Source organism: Nerophis ophidion, linkage group LG19 (genome assembly GCF_033978795.1).
Source record: "Nerophis ophidion isolate RoL-2023_Sa linkage group LG19, RoL_Noph_v1.0, whole genome shotgun sequence".
NCBI lineage: Eukaryota > Metazoa > Chordata > Actinopteri > Syngnathiformes > Syngnathidae > Nerophis > Nerophis ophidion.
The window spans coordinates 37,683,776-37,700,254 of record NC_084629.1 but is presented as its reverse complement, the minus strand read 5'-3'; the positions used below and the strand labels follow the sequence as shown (position 1 = coordinate 37,700,254).

Here is a 16,479-nt window from a genome sequence, read left to right as displayed (position 1 = left end):
TTTTCTAGTCCTTCACTCTCACTTTCCTCATCCACTAATCTTTCATCCTCGCTCAAATTAATGGGGAAATCGTCGCTTTCTCGGTCCGAATCGCTCTTGCTGCTGGTGGCCATGATTGTAAACAATGTGTGGATGTGAGGAGCTCCACAACCTGTGACATCACGCGCGCATCGTCTGCTACTTCCGGTACAGGCAAGGCTTTTTTATTGGAGACCAAAAGTTGCAAACTTTATCGTGGATGTTTTCATTTCGCTGTGGGAAGTTTCCAACTATGTGGAGTCCTGGAATATTAATGCTAATCATAAATATTATTTCTTAATCTTCATTTGAACAAAGTGGAACAAATACAATCATAATCAAAGCTAATAGTAACATGATTTATTGTTGTTATGACAACACAACACAGACTTATCTTCTCACAAATTACATAAAGCCAATTAAAAAATTAAAGTTGTTACATCAATATATGTTACAGAAATGTATGGTACAGAAATGTATGTTACAATAATATATGTTACATGAATGTATGTTACATACACGTATGTTGCATTGATGTGTTACACAAATGTATATTATGTAAATGTATGGCACACAAATGTATGTTACACAAATACCTGTTACATGAATGTATGTTACATACACGTATGTTGCATTGATGTGTTACACAAATGTATGTTACATCAATGTATGTTACACAAATGATTGTTACAGAAATGTATGTTACACAAATGTATGTTATGTAAATGTATGTTACACAAATACATGTTACATGAATGCATGTTACATACACGTATGCTACATTGATGTGTTACACAAATGTATGTTACATCAATGTATGTTACACAAATGTATGTTACATTAACGTATGTTACACAAATGTGTATTGCGTAAATGTATGTTACATAAATGTATATTACATCAATATCCATCCATCCATCCATTTCCTACCCCTTATTCCATTTGGGGTTACATTAATATATGTTACACAAATGTATGTTAAACAAATGTATGTTACACAAATGTATGTTACATTATTGTATGTTACATTATTGTATGTTACATAAATGTATGTTACATTAATGTATGTTACATTAGTTTGTTACATAAATGCATGTTACACAAATATATGTTACACCAATGTATTTTTACATAAATGTATATTACACTAATGTATGTTAAACAAACGTATGTTACGTAAATGTATGTCATGTAAATGTATGTTACATTACTGTATGTTACATTACTGTATGTTACAGTGATGTATGTTACACAAATGTTTAGTACGTAAATGTATGTTACATAAATGTATGTTACATTACTGTATGTTACACAAACAATAAATGTATTGTTTGTTATATAAATGTATGTTAAATTACTGTATGTTACACAAACAATCAATGTATCGTATGTTATATAAATGCACATTACATAAACATGTGTAACATTGATGTTACATAAATGTATGTTACATAAACGTATGTATGTTACCTACATTTATGTTACATATATGTATGTTTCATAGATGTGTGTTACATTAATGTGTGTTACATAAATGTATGTTACATAAATGTGTCACATTATTGCATGTTACATATATGTATGTTACATTCATGTATGTTACATTCATGTATGTTTCATAAATGTGTGTTACATTAATGTGTGTTACATAAATGTATGTTACATAAATGTGTCACATTATTGCATGTTACATGTTATGCATGTTACATTCATGTGTGTTACATTCTTGTATGTTACATAAATATATTACATGAATGAATGTTGCATTAATATAAGCTACATTTATGTATGTTACATTAATGTAAGTTTTTATATTAATGTATGTTACATTAATTCGCTACAATAATTAATATGTTTATGTAACATACATTGTATGTTACATGAATGTAACATACATTAATGTTTTTTACATTAAGGTATGCTTCTTGAAGCACGTACAGTATGTGGCCATGATGTCATAAACAACACAACTCGGATGAAAGTACAACACACAAGTTTTCATCTGCTTTGCTACCCACAAAACATGTCATGTACATATTCATATTTGCATACTGTACATATATGTTCATGTTGTTTGTGTGTCACTATCACTGGAGCATACACTCAGGGAGACACTACATGTGTGATAGTTTAACGACACTACTTACATACATGATAGTTTAATGACACTACATACATGCATACACACATACATACATACATGATAGTTTAACGACACTACTTACATACATGATAGTTTAATGACACTACATACATGCATACATACATACATGATAGTGTAATGACACTACATTCATACATACATGATAGTTTAATGACACTACATACATGCATACATACATACATACATACATGATAGTGTAATGATACTACATAAAAAACATGAGTTTAATGACACTACATACATACATACATACATACATACATACATACATGATAGTGTAAGGACACTACATACATACATGATAGTTTGATGACACTACATACATACGTGATAGTTTGATGACACTACATACATACATGATAGTTTGATGACACTACATACATACATACATGATAGTTTGATGACACTACATACATACATACATGATAGTTTGATGACAATACATACATACATACGTACATGATAGTTTGATGACACTACATACATACATGATAGTTTGATGACACTACATACATACATACATGATAGTTTGATGACAATACATACATACATACGTACATGATAGTTTGATGACACTACATACATACATGATAGTTTGATGACACTACATACATACATACATGATAGTTTGATGACACTACATACATACGTACATGATAGTTTGATGGCACTACATACATACATACATGATAGTTTGATGACACTACATACATACATACATGATAGTTTGATGACACTACATACATACATACATGTTAGTTTAATGACACTACTTACATACATACATGATAGTTTGATGACACTACATACATACATGATAGTTTGATGACACTACATACATACATACATGATAGTTTGATGACACTACATACATACATACATGATAGTTTGATGACACTACATACATACATACATGATAGTTTGATGACACTACATACATACATACATGATAGTTTGATGACACTACATACATACATACATGATAGTTTGATGACACTACATACATGATAGTTTGATGACACTACATACATACATACATGATAGTTTGATGACACTACATACATACATACATGATAGTTTGATGACAATACATACATATATACGTACATGTTTGATGACACTACATACATACATACATGATAATTTAATGACACTACATACATACATGATAGTTTGATGACAATACATACATACATACGTACATGATAGTTTGATGACACTACATACATACATACATACATGATAGTGTAATGATACTACATAAAAAACATGATAGTTTAATGACAATACATACATACATGATAGTTTGATGACACTACATACATACATACATGATAGTTTGACAATACATACATACATACATACATGATAGTTTGATGACAATACATACACACATACGTGATAGTTTGATGACACTACATACATACATACATGATAGTTTGATGACACTACATACATACATACATACACACATGATAGTTTGATGACAATACATACATACATACATGATAGTTTAATGACACTACATACATACATACATGATAGTTTAATGGGGGATATCCAATCAATCACAAATCACCAAAATGTTTATGAAAGAGTATTTACACGTTATATTTACAGGAGGAAAGTCACGGAAGGAGTGGTGGAGAATTTACACTTTGGTTATTAACAATTACTTCTATCCTCAGATTAACTTTATGTGTGTATGTATGTATGTATGTATGTATATATGTATGTATGTATGTATGTATGGATAGATGTATGTCTGGATGTTTATATGTATGTATGTATGTATGTATGTATGTATTAATGCATGTATGTATGTATGTATGTATTAATGCATGTATGTATGTGTGTATGTATGTATGTATGTCTGGATGTATATATGTATGTATTTATGTATGTATGGATGTATATATGTATGTATGTATGTATTAATGCATGTATGTATGGATGAATGGATGGATGGATGGATGTGTGTATGTATGTATGAATATATGTATGGATGGATGTATATATGGTGTATGTATGATGTATGTGTGTATGGTGTATATGGATGTATGTGTGTGTGTATGTATGTATATATGGTGTATGGATGTATGTTAATATGGTGTATGTATGTATGTATGGATGTATGTATACATGGTGTATGTATGTATGTATGTATACATGGTGTATGTATGTATGTCTGGATGTGTATATGTATGTATGTATGTATTAATGCATGTATGTATGTGTGTATGTATGTATGTCTGGATGTATATATGTATGTATGTATGTATGTATTTATGTATGTATGTATTAATGCATGTATGTATGTGTGTATGTATGTATGTCTGGATGTATATATGTATGTATTTATGTATGTATGGATGTATATATGTATGTATATATGTATGTATTTATGTATGTATGGATGTATATATGTATGTATGTATGTATGTATGTATGTATGTATGTATGTATTAATGCATGTATGTATGGATGGATGGATGGATGTGTGTATGTATGTATGAATATATGTATGTATGGATGTATATATGGTGTATGTATGATGTATGTGTGTATGGTGTATATATGGATGTATGTGTGTGTGTATGTATGTATATATGGTGTATGTATGTATGTATGTATGCATGTATGGTGTATGTATTAGAATGTGAGTAGTGTATACTGTGGATGGACGGATGGAAGGATGGAGGGATGCGTATGAGAAGTGTTTAGCTGGGATAGAATGTGTAGTAGGAAGTGTTTAGCTGGGATAGAATGCGTAGAAGGAAGTGTTTAGCTGGGATAGAATGCGTAGTACGGCGCGTCCTTGTGGCAGATCTTGTCGGCGTCCGCGGGGGTCAAGACGTCGGACTTGAGCGGGGACACGGTGTCGGAAAGCGGGGTGGAGGACGGCGAGAGTCTCCGGCGTTTGACCGCCTCAAAGATGCCAGAGTCGCTGGAGTCGATGGACTTGATGGACGAGGGCGTCTCGATCCAGCTGGACTCGGAGGCGGCGTCCTTGGCCTTGGCGGCGTCCTCAGAGGCGACGGGCGAGCGCAGGCCCGGCATGGAGTCTCCGTCCTCGGCCACGCAGTTGCTCCTGCTGGCCCAGCACGGGAACACCGAGCTGGCCTTGCCGCCCACCGAGCAGTACTGAGGCGGCGAGCGCCCGCCCCAGCCGGGGGACTCCGAGTAGTAGCCCAGGGCCCGGTTGGAGCAACCGGCGGCGGGCAGGGGCATCTTCACCCCGGCCGCTGCGTAGGACAGCAAGGTGGCCGCGTTGCCCGCGAAGTCGGCGGCCTCGTAGGCCGAGGCGGCGATGTCCAGCCGGTTGTTGGCGGGGGACACGAACCACCGCTGCGGGGGGCCGCCCATGGGGGCCTCCTCGCTCTGCTGCGGGGCGGACAGCAAGCTGTTGCCCAGGGGCATGGCCAGCTCCGTGCCGGCCGCCGGGTGGTGGAAGCGGGACTTGGCGTACGTGCTGACCAACTGCTCCTGCAGGAAGGGGCTGGCCATGTAGCGCTGGCCCGCCAGGACCTGCGCCCGCGGGGACTCCCCCGGCGAGGGCGTCAGGCGCTCCAGCTCGCAGCCCGTGTACACGCTGCGGGGCCACACACACACAGTCACTTCATTAGGGACACCCTCACCCCGCCTGGCAGGAGTCTCCAAACACGTGCTGGCTGGGACAAACACGTAAACACGACGCTGTTTTTTTTGCTTCTCAGATTTATCTTCAAACCAAACTAAGGAAATGCCGGAATAAATGTTGACTTTTAATTGGACCAGGATTTAACGGTATTTTTTGGGATAATTAAAGTTTAATTTGAAATATTTTACTTCATGCACCTCATCCATTTGCTCAAAATGTCATACATTAACTTTTTTTAAATGTTTCACTTATGTTTAAGTATATTATTTGATATATGTTTATATATATATATATATATATATATATACATAAAAATATATACATGTATTAACTTATTTTTAGTATATTATTTTATAAATTATAAATATATATATACACACATATATTTATATATATATACACACACACACAAACATATATATATATATATATTTACATACATAAAAAATATACACATACATACTTTAAGTTTAATTTGAAATATTTTACTTCATGCACTTAATTTATTTGCTCAAAATGTCACACATGAAAATGTTTCAAATATTTTACCTATTTTTAAATACATTATTTTATATATTGTACATATATACATACACACACATTATATATACAGGTATACATTATATAAAAACATATATACATAAAACATATGTAGAAATATATATATTTTAAGTTTAATTTGAAATATTTTACTTCATGCAACTCGTTTATTTGCTCAAATTGTCACACATGAACGTGTTTAAAATATTTTTAAGTATTGTATATATCCATAAATACATATATATATGTATGTATATATATATATATATATATATATATATATATATATGTACATAAAAATATATACATGTATTAACTTATTTTTAGTATATTATTTTATAAATTATATATATATATATGTACACACACATATACATATACATATACATATATATATATACATATATATATATATACATAAAAAATATACACATATATATTTTAAGTTTAATTTGAAATATTTTACTTCATGCACTTCATTTATTTGCTCAAAATGTCACACATGAAAATGTTTCAAATATTTTACCTATTTTTAAATACATTATTTTATATATTGTTCATATATATATATATATACACATACACACACATATATACAGGTATACATTATATAAAAATATATATGCATAAAACATATGTAGAAATATATATTTTAAGTTGAATTTGAAATATTTTACTTCATGCAACTCGTTTATTGGCTCAAATTGTCACACATGAACGTGTTTAAAATATTTTTTAAGTATTGTATATATCTATAAATACATATATATATATACATTAAAAAAAAAAAAATATATATATATAAATAAAAAAAATTGAAATACTTATATATTATAAGTTTAATTTGAAATATTTTACTTCATACTTCATTTATTTGCTAAAAGTTTTATCTTAAACACTGTCCATGTTTATTTCAGGTAACCATCGACACAAAATGCGTAATTAATTTGCATTAATTATGTAGCTTTTATGTAATATTATGCAGCTTCCATTCATGTAGCATCTCTGGAAATATACATGACGTCAAATGAGCATCTTTGGTGAATGTGAGGTCCACGCATCCTTAAAATGTTGTAAAAAGTTACTCCATTCCTGCTTTATAACTTCAGGGAGTGACATTTCTCCCACTGACAAAGATCCTCTATTTAACAGACAGTCAAAGATCGTCTATAATGAGCTGCCTTGCTTGCAGCAAAAGACAGACAACAACAACAACAACAATTCGAATATTATCTATTTCAATTCCACGTCAAGTCTCGGTAACAATCACTTCATAACTCCAGTGCTGACTGTGCTTCACAATTGTATTTCTAAAACTTTCATATTTTCTACAAACTTTAATATTTTGTGGGCAGAATGCCAAATGTGGGCCGTGTGCCGCCTTCTCAACGAGCTGTAATTGCAATAATTATACTCAGTATCGAAGCAAACATTTGAATTCATCACAGATGGCTTTTTTTCTAATTAATATGCACACACCGGCCACTTCATTAGGTACAAGCTAATTATGCTGACATTATTACTACATTTGTATTGCATCATTGTAATATTTGTGCTACTCTCCTGTAAATATCCATAATATTTGGACGCATGGACATTATTACATTGTTTTTCAATGTTATTTTTTACGTTTGACATATTTCACTTCCAAACAATGATCAGAAGGCTGGTAAAAAGGAACATAAACGTGCATGACGTCATGGCATCTCACGTTAGTTCTACTAAATTAGACTAGATTATTTGAAAAAAGAAAAAAAAAAGAAAAGATAATTGATTCTTTTAAAACGACAGAAATACATTTGGTTTCACCCTGAGAAAAGGTGACTGGTTTATTCTGCAAATAATTGTCAGCACAAATGACCTGAAATAATAATATTGAGTAATTACACTTAACGAAATGTAATAATAATATTGAGTAATAATACTTAACAATATGTAATAATAAGATTGAGCAATAATACTTAACGAAATGTAATAATAAGATAAAGTAATAATACTTAACGAAATGTAATAATAATATTGATTAATAATACTTAACAAAATTTAATAATAACATTGAGTAATAACACTTAACAAAATGTAATAATATTGCGTAATAATTCTTAACGAAATGTAATAATAAAATTGAGTCATTATACTTAACGAACTGTAATAATATTGCGTAATAATTAACGAAATGTAATAATAATATTGAGCAATAATACTTAACAAAATGTAATAATATTGCGTAATAATTAACGAAATGTAATAATAAAATTGAGTCATTATACTTAACGAACTGTAATAATATTGCGTAATAATACTTGACGAAATGTAATAATAATATTGAGTAATAATACTTAACGAAATGTAATAATATTGCGTAATAATACTTGACGAAATGTAATAATAATATTGAGTAATAATACTTAGCGAAAAGTAATAATATTGCATAATAATTCTTAAAGAAATGTAATAATAAAATTGAGTCATTATACTTAACGAACTGTAATAATATTGCGTAATAATACTTGACGAAATGTAATAATAATATTGAGTAATAATACTTAATGAAATGTAATAATAATATTGAGTAATAATACTTAACAAAATGTAATAATATTGCGTAATAATTAACGAAATGTAATAATAAAATTGAGTCATTATACTTAACGAACTGTAATAATATTGCGTAATAATACTTGACGAAATGTAATAATAATATTGAGTAATAATACTTAACGAAATGTAATAATATTGCGTAATATTTCTTAACGAAATGTAATAATAATATTGAGTAATAATACTTAACAAAATGTAATAATATTGCGTAATAATTCTTAACGAAATGTAATAATAAAATTGAGTCATTATACTTAACGAACTGTAATAATATTGCGTAATAATACTTGACGAAATGTAATAATATTATTCAGTATAAATACCTAACGAAATGAAGTAATAATATTCTGGATTAATACTTAATGACATACAATAATAATATTCAGTATTGATACTTAACTAAATTTAATAATAATATTGAGTATTAATACTTAGCAAACTTAGTTAATAATATTCAGTATAAATACCTAACGAAATGGAGTAGTAATATTCAGTATCAATACTTAATGACAGACAATAATAATATCCAGTAATAATACTTAACGAAATGCAATAATAATATTCAGTATTTAAAAGGGACAAGCGGTAGAAAATGGATGGATGGTTTAATACTTACTTAAATGCAATAATAATATTCAGTATTAATACTTATCGAAATGAAGTAACAACATTAAGTATTAATACTTAATGACATACAATAATAATATTCGGTAATAATACTTAACGAAATGCAATAATAATATTCAGTATTGAAAAGGGACAAGCGGTGGAAAATGGATGGATTAATACGTAACGAAATGCAATAGTAATATTCAGTATTAATTCTTAACGAAATTAAGTAACACAATTCAGTATTAATGCTTAATGACATACCATAATAATATTTAGTAGTAGTAGTACTTAACAAAATGCAATAGTAATATTTCGTATTAAAAAGGGACACGCGGTAGAAATGGATGGATGGATGGATGGATTACTACTTACTGAATTGCAATAATAATAAGAAAGAGTATTAATACTTAACGAAATGCAATAAAAATATTAAGTATTAATACTTAACGAGCTGCAATAATAATATTCGGTATTAGTACTTAATGAAATGCAATAATAATATTCCGTATTAAAAAGGGACAAGCGGTAGAAAAGGGATGGATTGATGGATGGATTAATACTTACTGAAATGTAACAATAATATTCAGTATTAATAATTAACGAAATGCAATATTAATATTAAATATTAATATTTAATAAAATGCAATAATAATATTCAGTATTAATATTTAATAAAATGCAATAATAATATCCAGTAATAATACTTAACGAAATGAAGTAATACAATTCAGTATTAATACTTAATGACATACAATAATATTATTGAGTATTAATACTTAACGAACTACAATAATAAAATTACGTATTAAAAACGGACAAGGGTAGAAAAGGATGGATGGATGGATGGATTAATACTTACTGAAATGCAACAATAATATTAAGTATTAGTATTTAACGAAATGCACTAATAATGTTCAGTATTAATAACTAACGAAATGCAATAATGATATTAAGTATTAATATTTAATAAAATGCAATAAGAATATTCAGTAACAATACTTAATGACACACCATAATAATATTCAGTATTAGTACTTAACGAAATGCAATAATAATATTCAGTAATAATACTTAACGAAATGAAGTAATACAATTCAGTATTAATACTTAAAGACATACAATATTATTATTGAGTATTAATACTTAACGAACTGAAGAAATAAAATTCCGTATTAAAAACGGACAAGCGGTAGAAAAAGGATGGATGGATGGATTAATACTTACTGAAATGCAACAATAATATTCAGTATTAGTACTTAACGAAATGCAATAGAAATATTCAGTATTAATACTAAATAAAATGAAGTGATAAAATTCAGTATTAATACTTAATAACATACCATAGCAATATTCAGTAATGATACTTAACGAAATGTAATCATAATATTCAGTATTAATACTTAATGACATACCATAATAATATTCAGTATTAGTACTTAACGAAATGCAATAATAATATTCAGTATTAATACTAAATAAAATGAAGTAATAAAATTTAGTATTAATACTTAATAACATACCATAACAATATTCAGTAATGATACTTAACGAAATGTAATCATAATATTCAGTATTAATACTTAATGACATACAATAATATTATTCAGTATTAATACTTAACGAACTACAATAATAAAATTGCGTATTGAAAAGGGACAAGCGGTAGAAAAAGGATGGATGGATTGATTAATACTTACTGAAATGCAACAATAATATTCAGTATTAGTACTTAACGAAATGTAACAATAATATTCAGTATTAATAATTAACGAAATGCAATAATTATATTAAGTATTAATATTTAATAAAATGCAATAATTAATATTCAGTAATAATACTTAATGACATACCCTTAATAATAATATTTAGTATTAATACTTAATGACATACCATAATAATATTCAGTATTAGTACTTAACGAAATGCAATAATAATATTCCGTATTAAGAGAGACGCGGTAGGAAATGGATGGATTGATTAATACTTACTGAATTGCAATAATAATAATAATGAGTATTAATACTTAACGAACTGAGATAATATTCAGTATTAGTACTTAACGAAAAGCAATAATAATATTCTGTATTAAAAAGGGACAAGCGGTAGAAAATGGATGGATGAATGGCTTAATACTTAACGAAATACAATATTAATATTGAGTATTAATACTTACGTGTCGTAGTTGTCCCGAAATCCTTTGGCAAACGGATTGTGGTCGATTTTCAGTTGCGTGATCTGTTAGAGGACAATAAGAAGTTCTTACATCTCTGCATTCTTATTAAATGATGATCAGATATAAGAAATTCATCAGAAATTGAAGGTGCGTGTCAGGCTGACTCCGTGGGCACCCACGTCAGTGTTCTGGTAGGCCGTGACGGCGATGAACTGGCTCTCCGTGAAAGTGAAAGTCTGGACTCTGGCGGGCTGGCTGCTGTCCTCCGTGCCGTCCTCGTTGACTTCCGCCACGTGGAGCCGGGGCTGGTACTTGTGCAGGGACTGCAGGACCACCATCTGGACACAAGGGGGCGGCGGCGTGGAAGCAGGTGCGTGACCGACACATATATATATAAAGATGTACTTGTTTTTATGCAGCTGCGTTGTACCTGGCCCGTGTTGTTGGAGGCACCTTTGTTGTTGGTCAGCTTCAACTTGCCGAAGGAGATCTCCTGACGCATCCAGTGCGCGCCTGTGTTCGGGGAGTCCGGGTGCATGTAGACCCGGTTCCCTGCACGCACACAAACCACGCAAAAAACACCAGAAATGCGGCGTTGTTGTACATTATTCACGCCGCGTGCTGTTGCTATTTAAAGTCACACATTGATGTTTATTTTTAAATTGATTTGAAAATAATAAACGATGTCAGAAATATTAGTTTCACTTTAACAAAGTGAAACTAAAAACACGCAAATCCAATTCCTTGTTTTGGTGATTCTTTTAGATTCCATCCGAAATCATACAGACAACGGTCGCTGTTTAAAGTCGAAAATATTAGTTTCGCTTTTACAAAGTGAAACTAAAAACACGCTTGTTTTGATGATTAATCTAGATTCCATCAAAAATAATAAAAGACACGCACCTGGGGATTTGTTGATTGGCAACACTAAACGGGCCCTAGTGTGGGAATGTTGTCTATCTGTGTTGGCCCTGTGATGAGGTGGCGACTTGTCCAGGGTGTACACGGCCTAACATAGGCACCAGCGTCTTCGCGACCTCAAAGGGAATGGATGGATAAACGCTCGCTGTAAAACGTCAGCAATATTAGTTTCGCTTTAAAGTGAAACTAAAAACACGCACATCCAATTCCGAGCTTGTTTTGATGATTATTTTATATTCCATCAAAAATAATAACCATATTTACAAACGCTTGCTGTTTAAAGTCGGAAATGTTAGTTTCATTTTTACAAAGTGAAACTAACACGCAAATCCAATTCCGAGCTTATTTTGATGAATATTTTAGATCCCATCCAAATTAATAAACATATTTATAAACGGTTGGTGTTGAAAGACAGATATATTAGTTTCACTTTGACGAAGTGAAACTAAAAACACGAGCTTTTGTCATGATTATTTATGATTCCATCGAAATTAATAAACATATTTATAAACGGTTTCTGTTTGAAGTCAGAAATATTAGTTTGAATTAGTATTTACAAAGTGAAACTAAACCCACGCAAGTGCAATTCCGATCTTGTAATCGTATTTATTTTAAAAAAAAATCAAAAATAAGAAAAAAATATGTTTTTTGAACTGTTGCTGTTCAAAGTCAAAAATATTAGTTTCACTTTGTAAAAGTGAAAACTAAAAACATGCGAGTCCAATTCCGAGCTTGTTTTGATGATTATTTTTGTATTGAAGTAAAAATGACAACAAAGTGAAACTAAAAACCATCCATTTTATACTGTTTGTCCCTTTCGGGGTCGCAGGGAGCCTGTTTTGATGATTATTTTAAATTAAAGCAAACATAATAAAGTGAAACTAAAAACATGCAAGTATAATTCCGAGCTTGTTTTGATGATTATTTTAATGAAAATAATAAATATATTCATAAACTCTTGCAATTTAAAGTCCGAAATTGTTTCTAGCTTCACTTTTATCAAGTGAAAATAGAAACACGTAAGTCCAATTCTGAGCTTGTTTTGATGATTATTTTTAATTAAATGTACAAATAATAAACATATTAATAAACTGTCGCTGTTTAAAATCGGAAATTTTAGTTTCACTTTTACACATGGAAAATAAAAGTACAATTTTGAGCTTGTTTTAATGATTATTATGAATTAAAAAAAAACATACATATTTACAAACTGTTGCAATTTAAAGTCAGAAAATGTAGTTTTACAAACTGAAACTAAAAAAACGCAATTCCGAGCTTGTTTTGATGATGAATTTAAATTACATCAAAAAACGATATACATATCTATAAACTGTTGCTGCTTGAGTCAGAAATTTTAGTTTCGCTTTTTCACAGTGAAACTAAAAACACGCAAGTCCAATTCAAGCTTGTTTTTATGATTATTTTAAAAAAAAACATTAAAAATGATGAACATCTTTATAAACCGTTGCTGTTTAAATTAGAATTTTTTGTTTCACTTTTACAAAGTGAAAGTACAAAATGCAAGTCCAACTACGAGCTTGTTTTGATGATTTGTTTTAAATCGAATTAAAATTAATAAACATATTTATAAACTGTTGCTGTTAAAAGTCCGAAATTTTAGTTTCACTTTCACACGGTGAAACTAAGAACACACAAGTGTAATTCAAGCTTGTTTTGATGCTTATTTTGACGATAAACATATTTATAAACTGTTGCTGTTTAAAATAAAAAAAAAAATGTAGTTTTACAAAGTGAAACTAAAAACATGCAAGTCCAATTCCGAACTTGTTTTGATGATTATTTTAAACAAAATCCAAAATAATATATATATTTTTAAACTGGTTCTGTTTAAAGTCAGAAATTTTAGTTTTACAAAGTGAAACTAAAAAACACACAAGTCCAATTCCGAGCTTGTTTTGATGATTACTTGGACTGACATCAAAAAACGATAAACATATTTATAAATTGTAGCTGTTTAAAGTCAGCAATATTCGTTTCACGTTTAGAAAGTGAAACTAAAAAGACGCCAGTTTAATTCCGAGCTTGTTTTGATGATTATTTTAAATCCAATCCAACATAATATCCACATACATTTTAGTTTCGCTTTCACACAGTGAAAATAAAAACACGCAAGTCCAATTCCGTGCTTGCATGAATATTTGTTTTCCAGTTCCAAATCGAAAATCTAAACCATTAAAAAAAAAATAAACATCAACAATAAGCGGTAGTAAATGGATGGATGGATGGATTATAAAGAATAAAGTCTTGACATATTTAACTTTACATCCAATGAGTTGATATTTACTTTCACTTTCTCACGTTTTTAGTTTCACCCGCATTTGTTTTTGAATGTTTATCCAACATAATTAAACAAATAAAAGATTAAAACACGTCTAGTAATAAATCCACTTTTTTTTTTTTTTTTTTTTTTTACCGACGACGTTGGTGTCCGCCTTGCCGCAAGGGACCCACTTGCCCCCCTGGAAGCGCCAGTGGTTGGGGTCCGCCAGGATCACGTCCACAAAAATGTTGTAGTGAGCCGTCGGGTCCAGGCCGGAAATGTTGAAGCTTAAAAAGGGGAACATCCGCCTGAGAGGGGAGAGAACGGAGCTGTTGTTGAGGGGAAGATGAGCGACGCGGTGCCGCGGTGGCGCGGTGGCGGGGTCCTACCTCCCCTGCTTGGTGATGATCATCTCCGTCTGGTGCCGGTGGAACTTGAGCCACAGGGCCCGGTTGCAGAGGTAGACCTGCGCCTTGCCGGGCACCGCCTGGGCCGGGGAGAACTGGTAGAAGGCGGCGCTCTGGTACGCGTGTCCGTACTGCGGCGCGTACGGCGGGTAGCCGGCGGCCGGCGGGTAGGCGGGCGGCGGCGAGGCGCCCAGCAGGCCGCTGTAGGCTCCGTTGGCCAGGACCGGGTGGTGGTGGTGGTGGTGGTGGGGGTGCGCGTGCACGTAGCGGCCGGGGGCGCCGCCGATGGAGAAGGCGGCTCCGTGCTGGCTCGGGTAGGGGAACATGGCAGCGGGCGCGGCGGAGGCTGAGGCGGAGTGTGAGGGCTGCGCGGGCGCGGAGGAGTGGCACCTGTCTCCCGCGGCCCCATGGAGGGTGTGGCGGGTGTCGCCGGGAGAGAGTTTGCCCCTGCGCGCCTCCTTGTCTGCCCCCGACTCGTTCGTCATCTCCCTGGGGCTTCTGGTTCAGGGCTGCCGGCGGAGGTTCATGCGGACCTGGCCGAGGGTCACTCGCATCAATCACGCCGGCGACGCCTCCATTTTGCTGGGCGCGCTCCTCTCCCACAATGCAACGCGCCGGCCGTGGCTGGAAATGAAGCAATTGACGCAAGCTGCGCTCAGCCGGTAATGAAACTCGCGCTCTGATTGGCTGAGGATGCCTGCAATTGACTCATTAGCACCGCGACTTAAAAACACATTTATTCTCCTCTTTTGTTCCGAAAATCAATAACACCGTGACTTAAAACCATATTTATTCTCCTCTTATCTTCTCGTTATCATTGACTTGTTGATTTATATAACACATTTGTTCTCCTTATAAATTCCACTTATCACATTTATTTTCCTCTTATGTTCCACTAATCATTTACACCTTGACTTGAAACCACATTTATGCTCCTCTTTTGTTCCACTAATCATTAACACCGTGACTTAAAACCATATTTATTCACCTCTTATGTCCCAACTTAAAAACACATTTATTTTCCTCTTTTGTTCCACTTATCATTAAGACCGTGACTTAAAACCACATTTATTCTCCTCTTATGTTCCAACTTAAAAACACATCTGTTCTCCTTTTATGTTC

The 16,479-nt window shown here is 32.6% G+C and overlaps 1 protein-coding gene across 1 annotated transcript in view; it reads right to left on the bottom strand.

Moving 5' to 3' along the window:
• LOC133537714 (sodium-driven chloride bicarbonate exchanger-like) overlaps nucleotides 1-15,987 on the bottom strand; it is a 131,504-nt gene extending 115,517 nt beyond the window's left edge. The window contains exons 1-6 of the mRNA XM_061878805.1: nucleotides 15,340-15,987; nucleotides 15,104-15,258; nucleotides 12,179-12,300; nucleotides 11,928-12,086; nucleotides 11,749-11,810; nucleotides 4,972-5,774 (exon numbers count right to left, since the gene is read on the bottom strand). Of these exons, the coding sequence (XP_061734789.1) occupies nucleotides 4,972-5,774; nucleotides 11,749-11,810; nucleotides 11,928-12,086; nucleotides 12,179-12,300; nucleotides 15,104-15,258; nucleotides 15,340-15,842 (1,804 nt within the window). The 5' untranslated portion in view covers nucleotides 15,843-15,987. The remainder of the gene's footprint in view (nucleotides 1-4,971; nucleotides 5,775-11,748; nucleotides 11,811-11,927; nucleotides 12,087-12,178; nucleotides 12,301-15,103; nucleotides 15,259-15,339) is intronic.
• Between the last annotated feature and the right edge of the window lie 492 nt (nucleotides 15,988-16,479).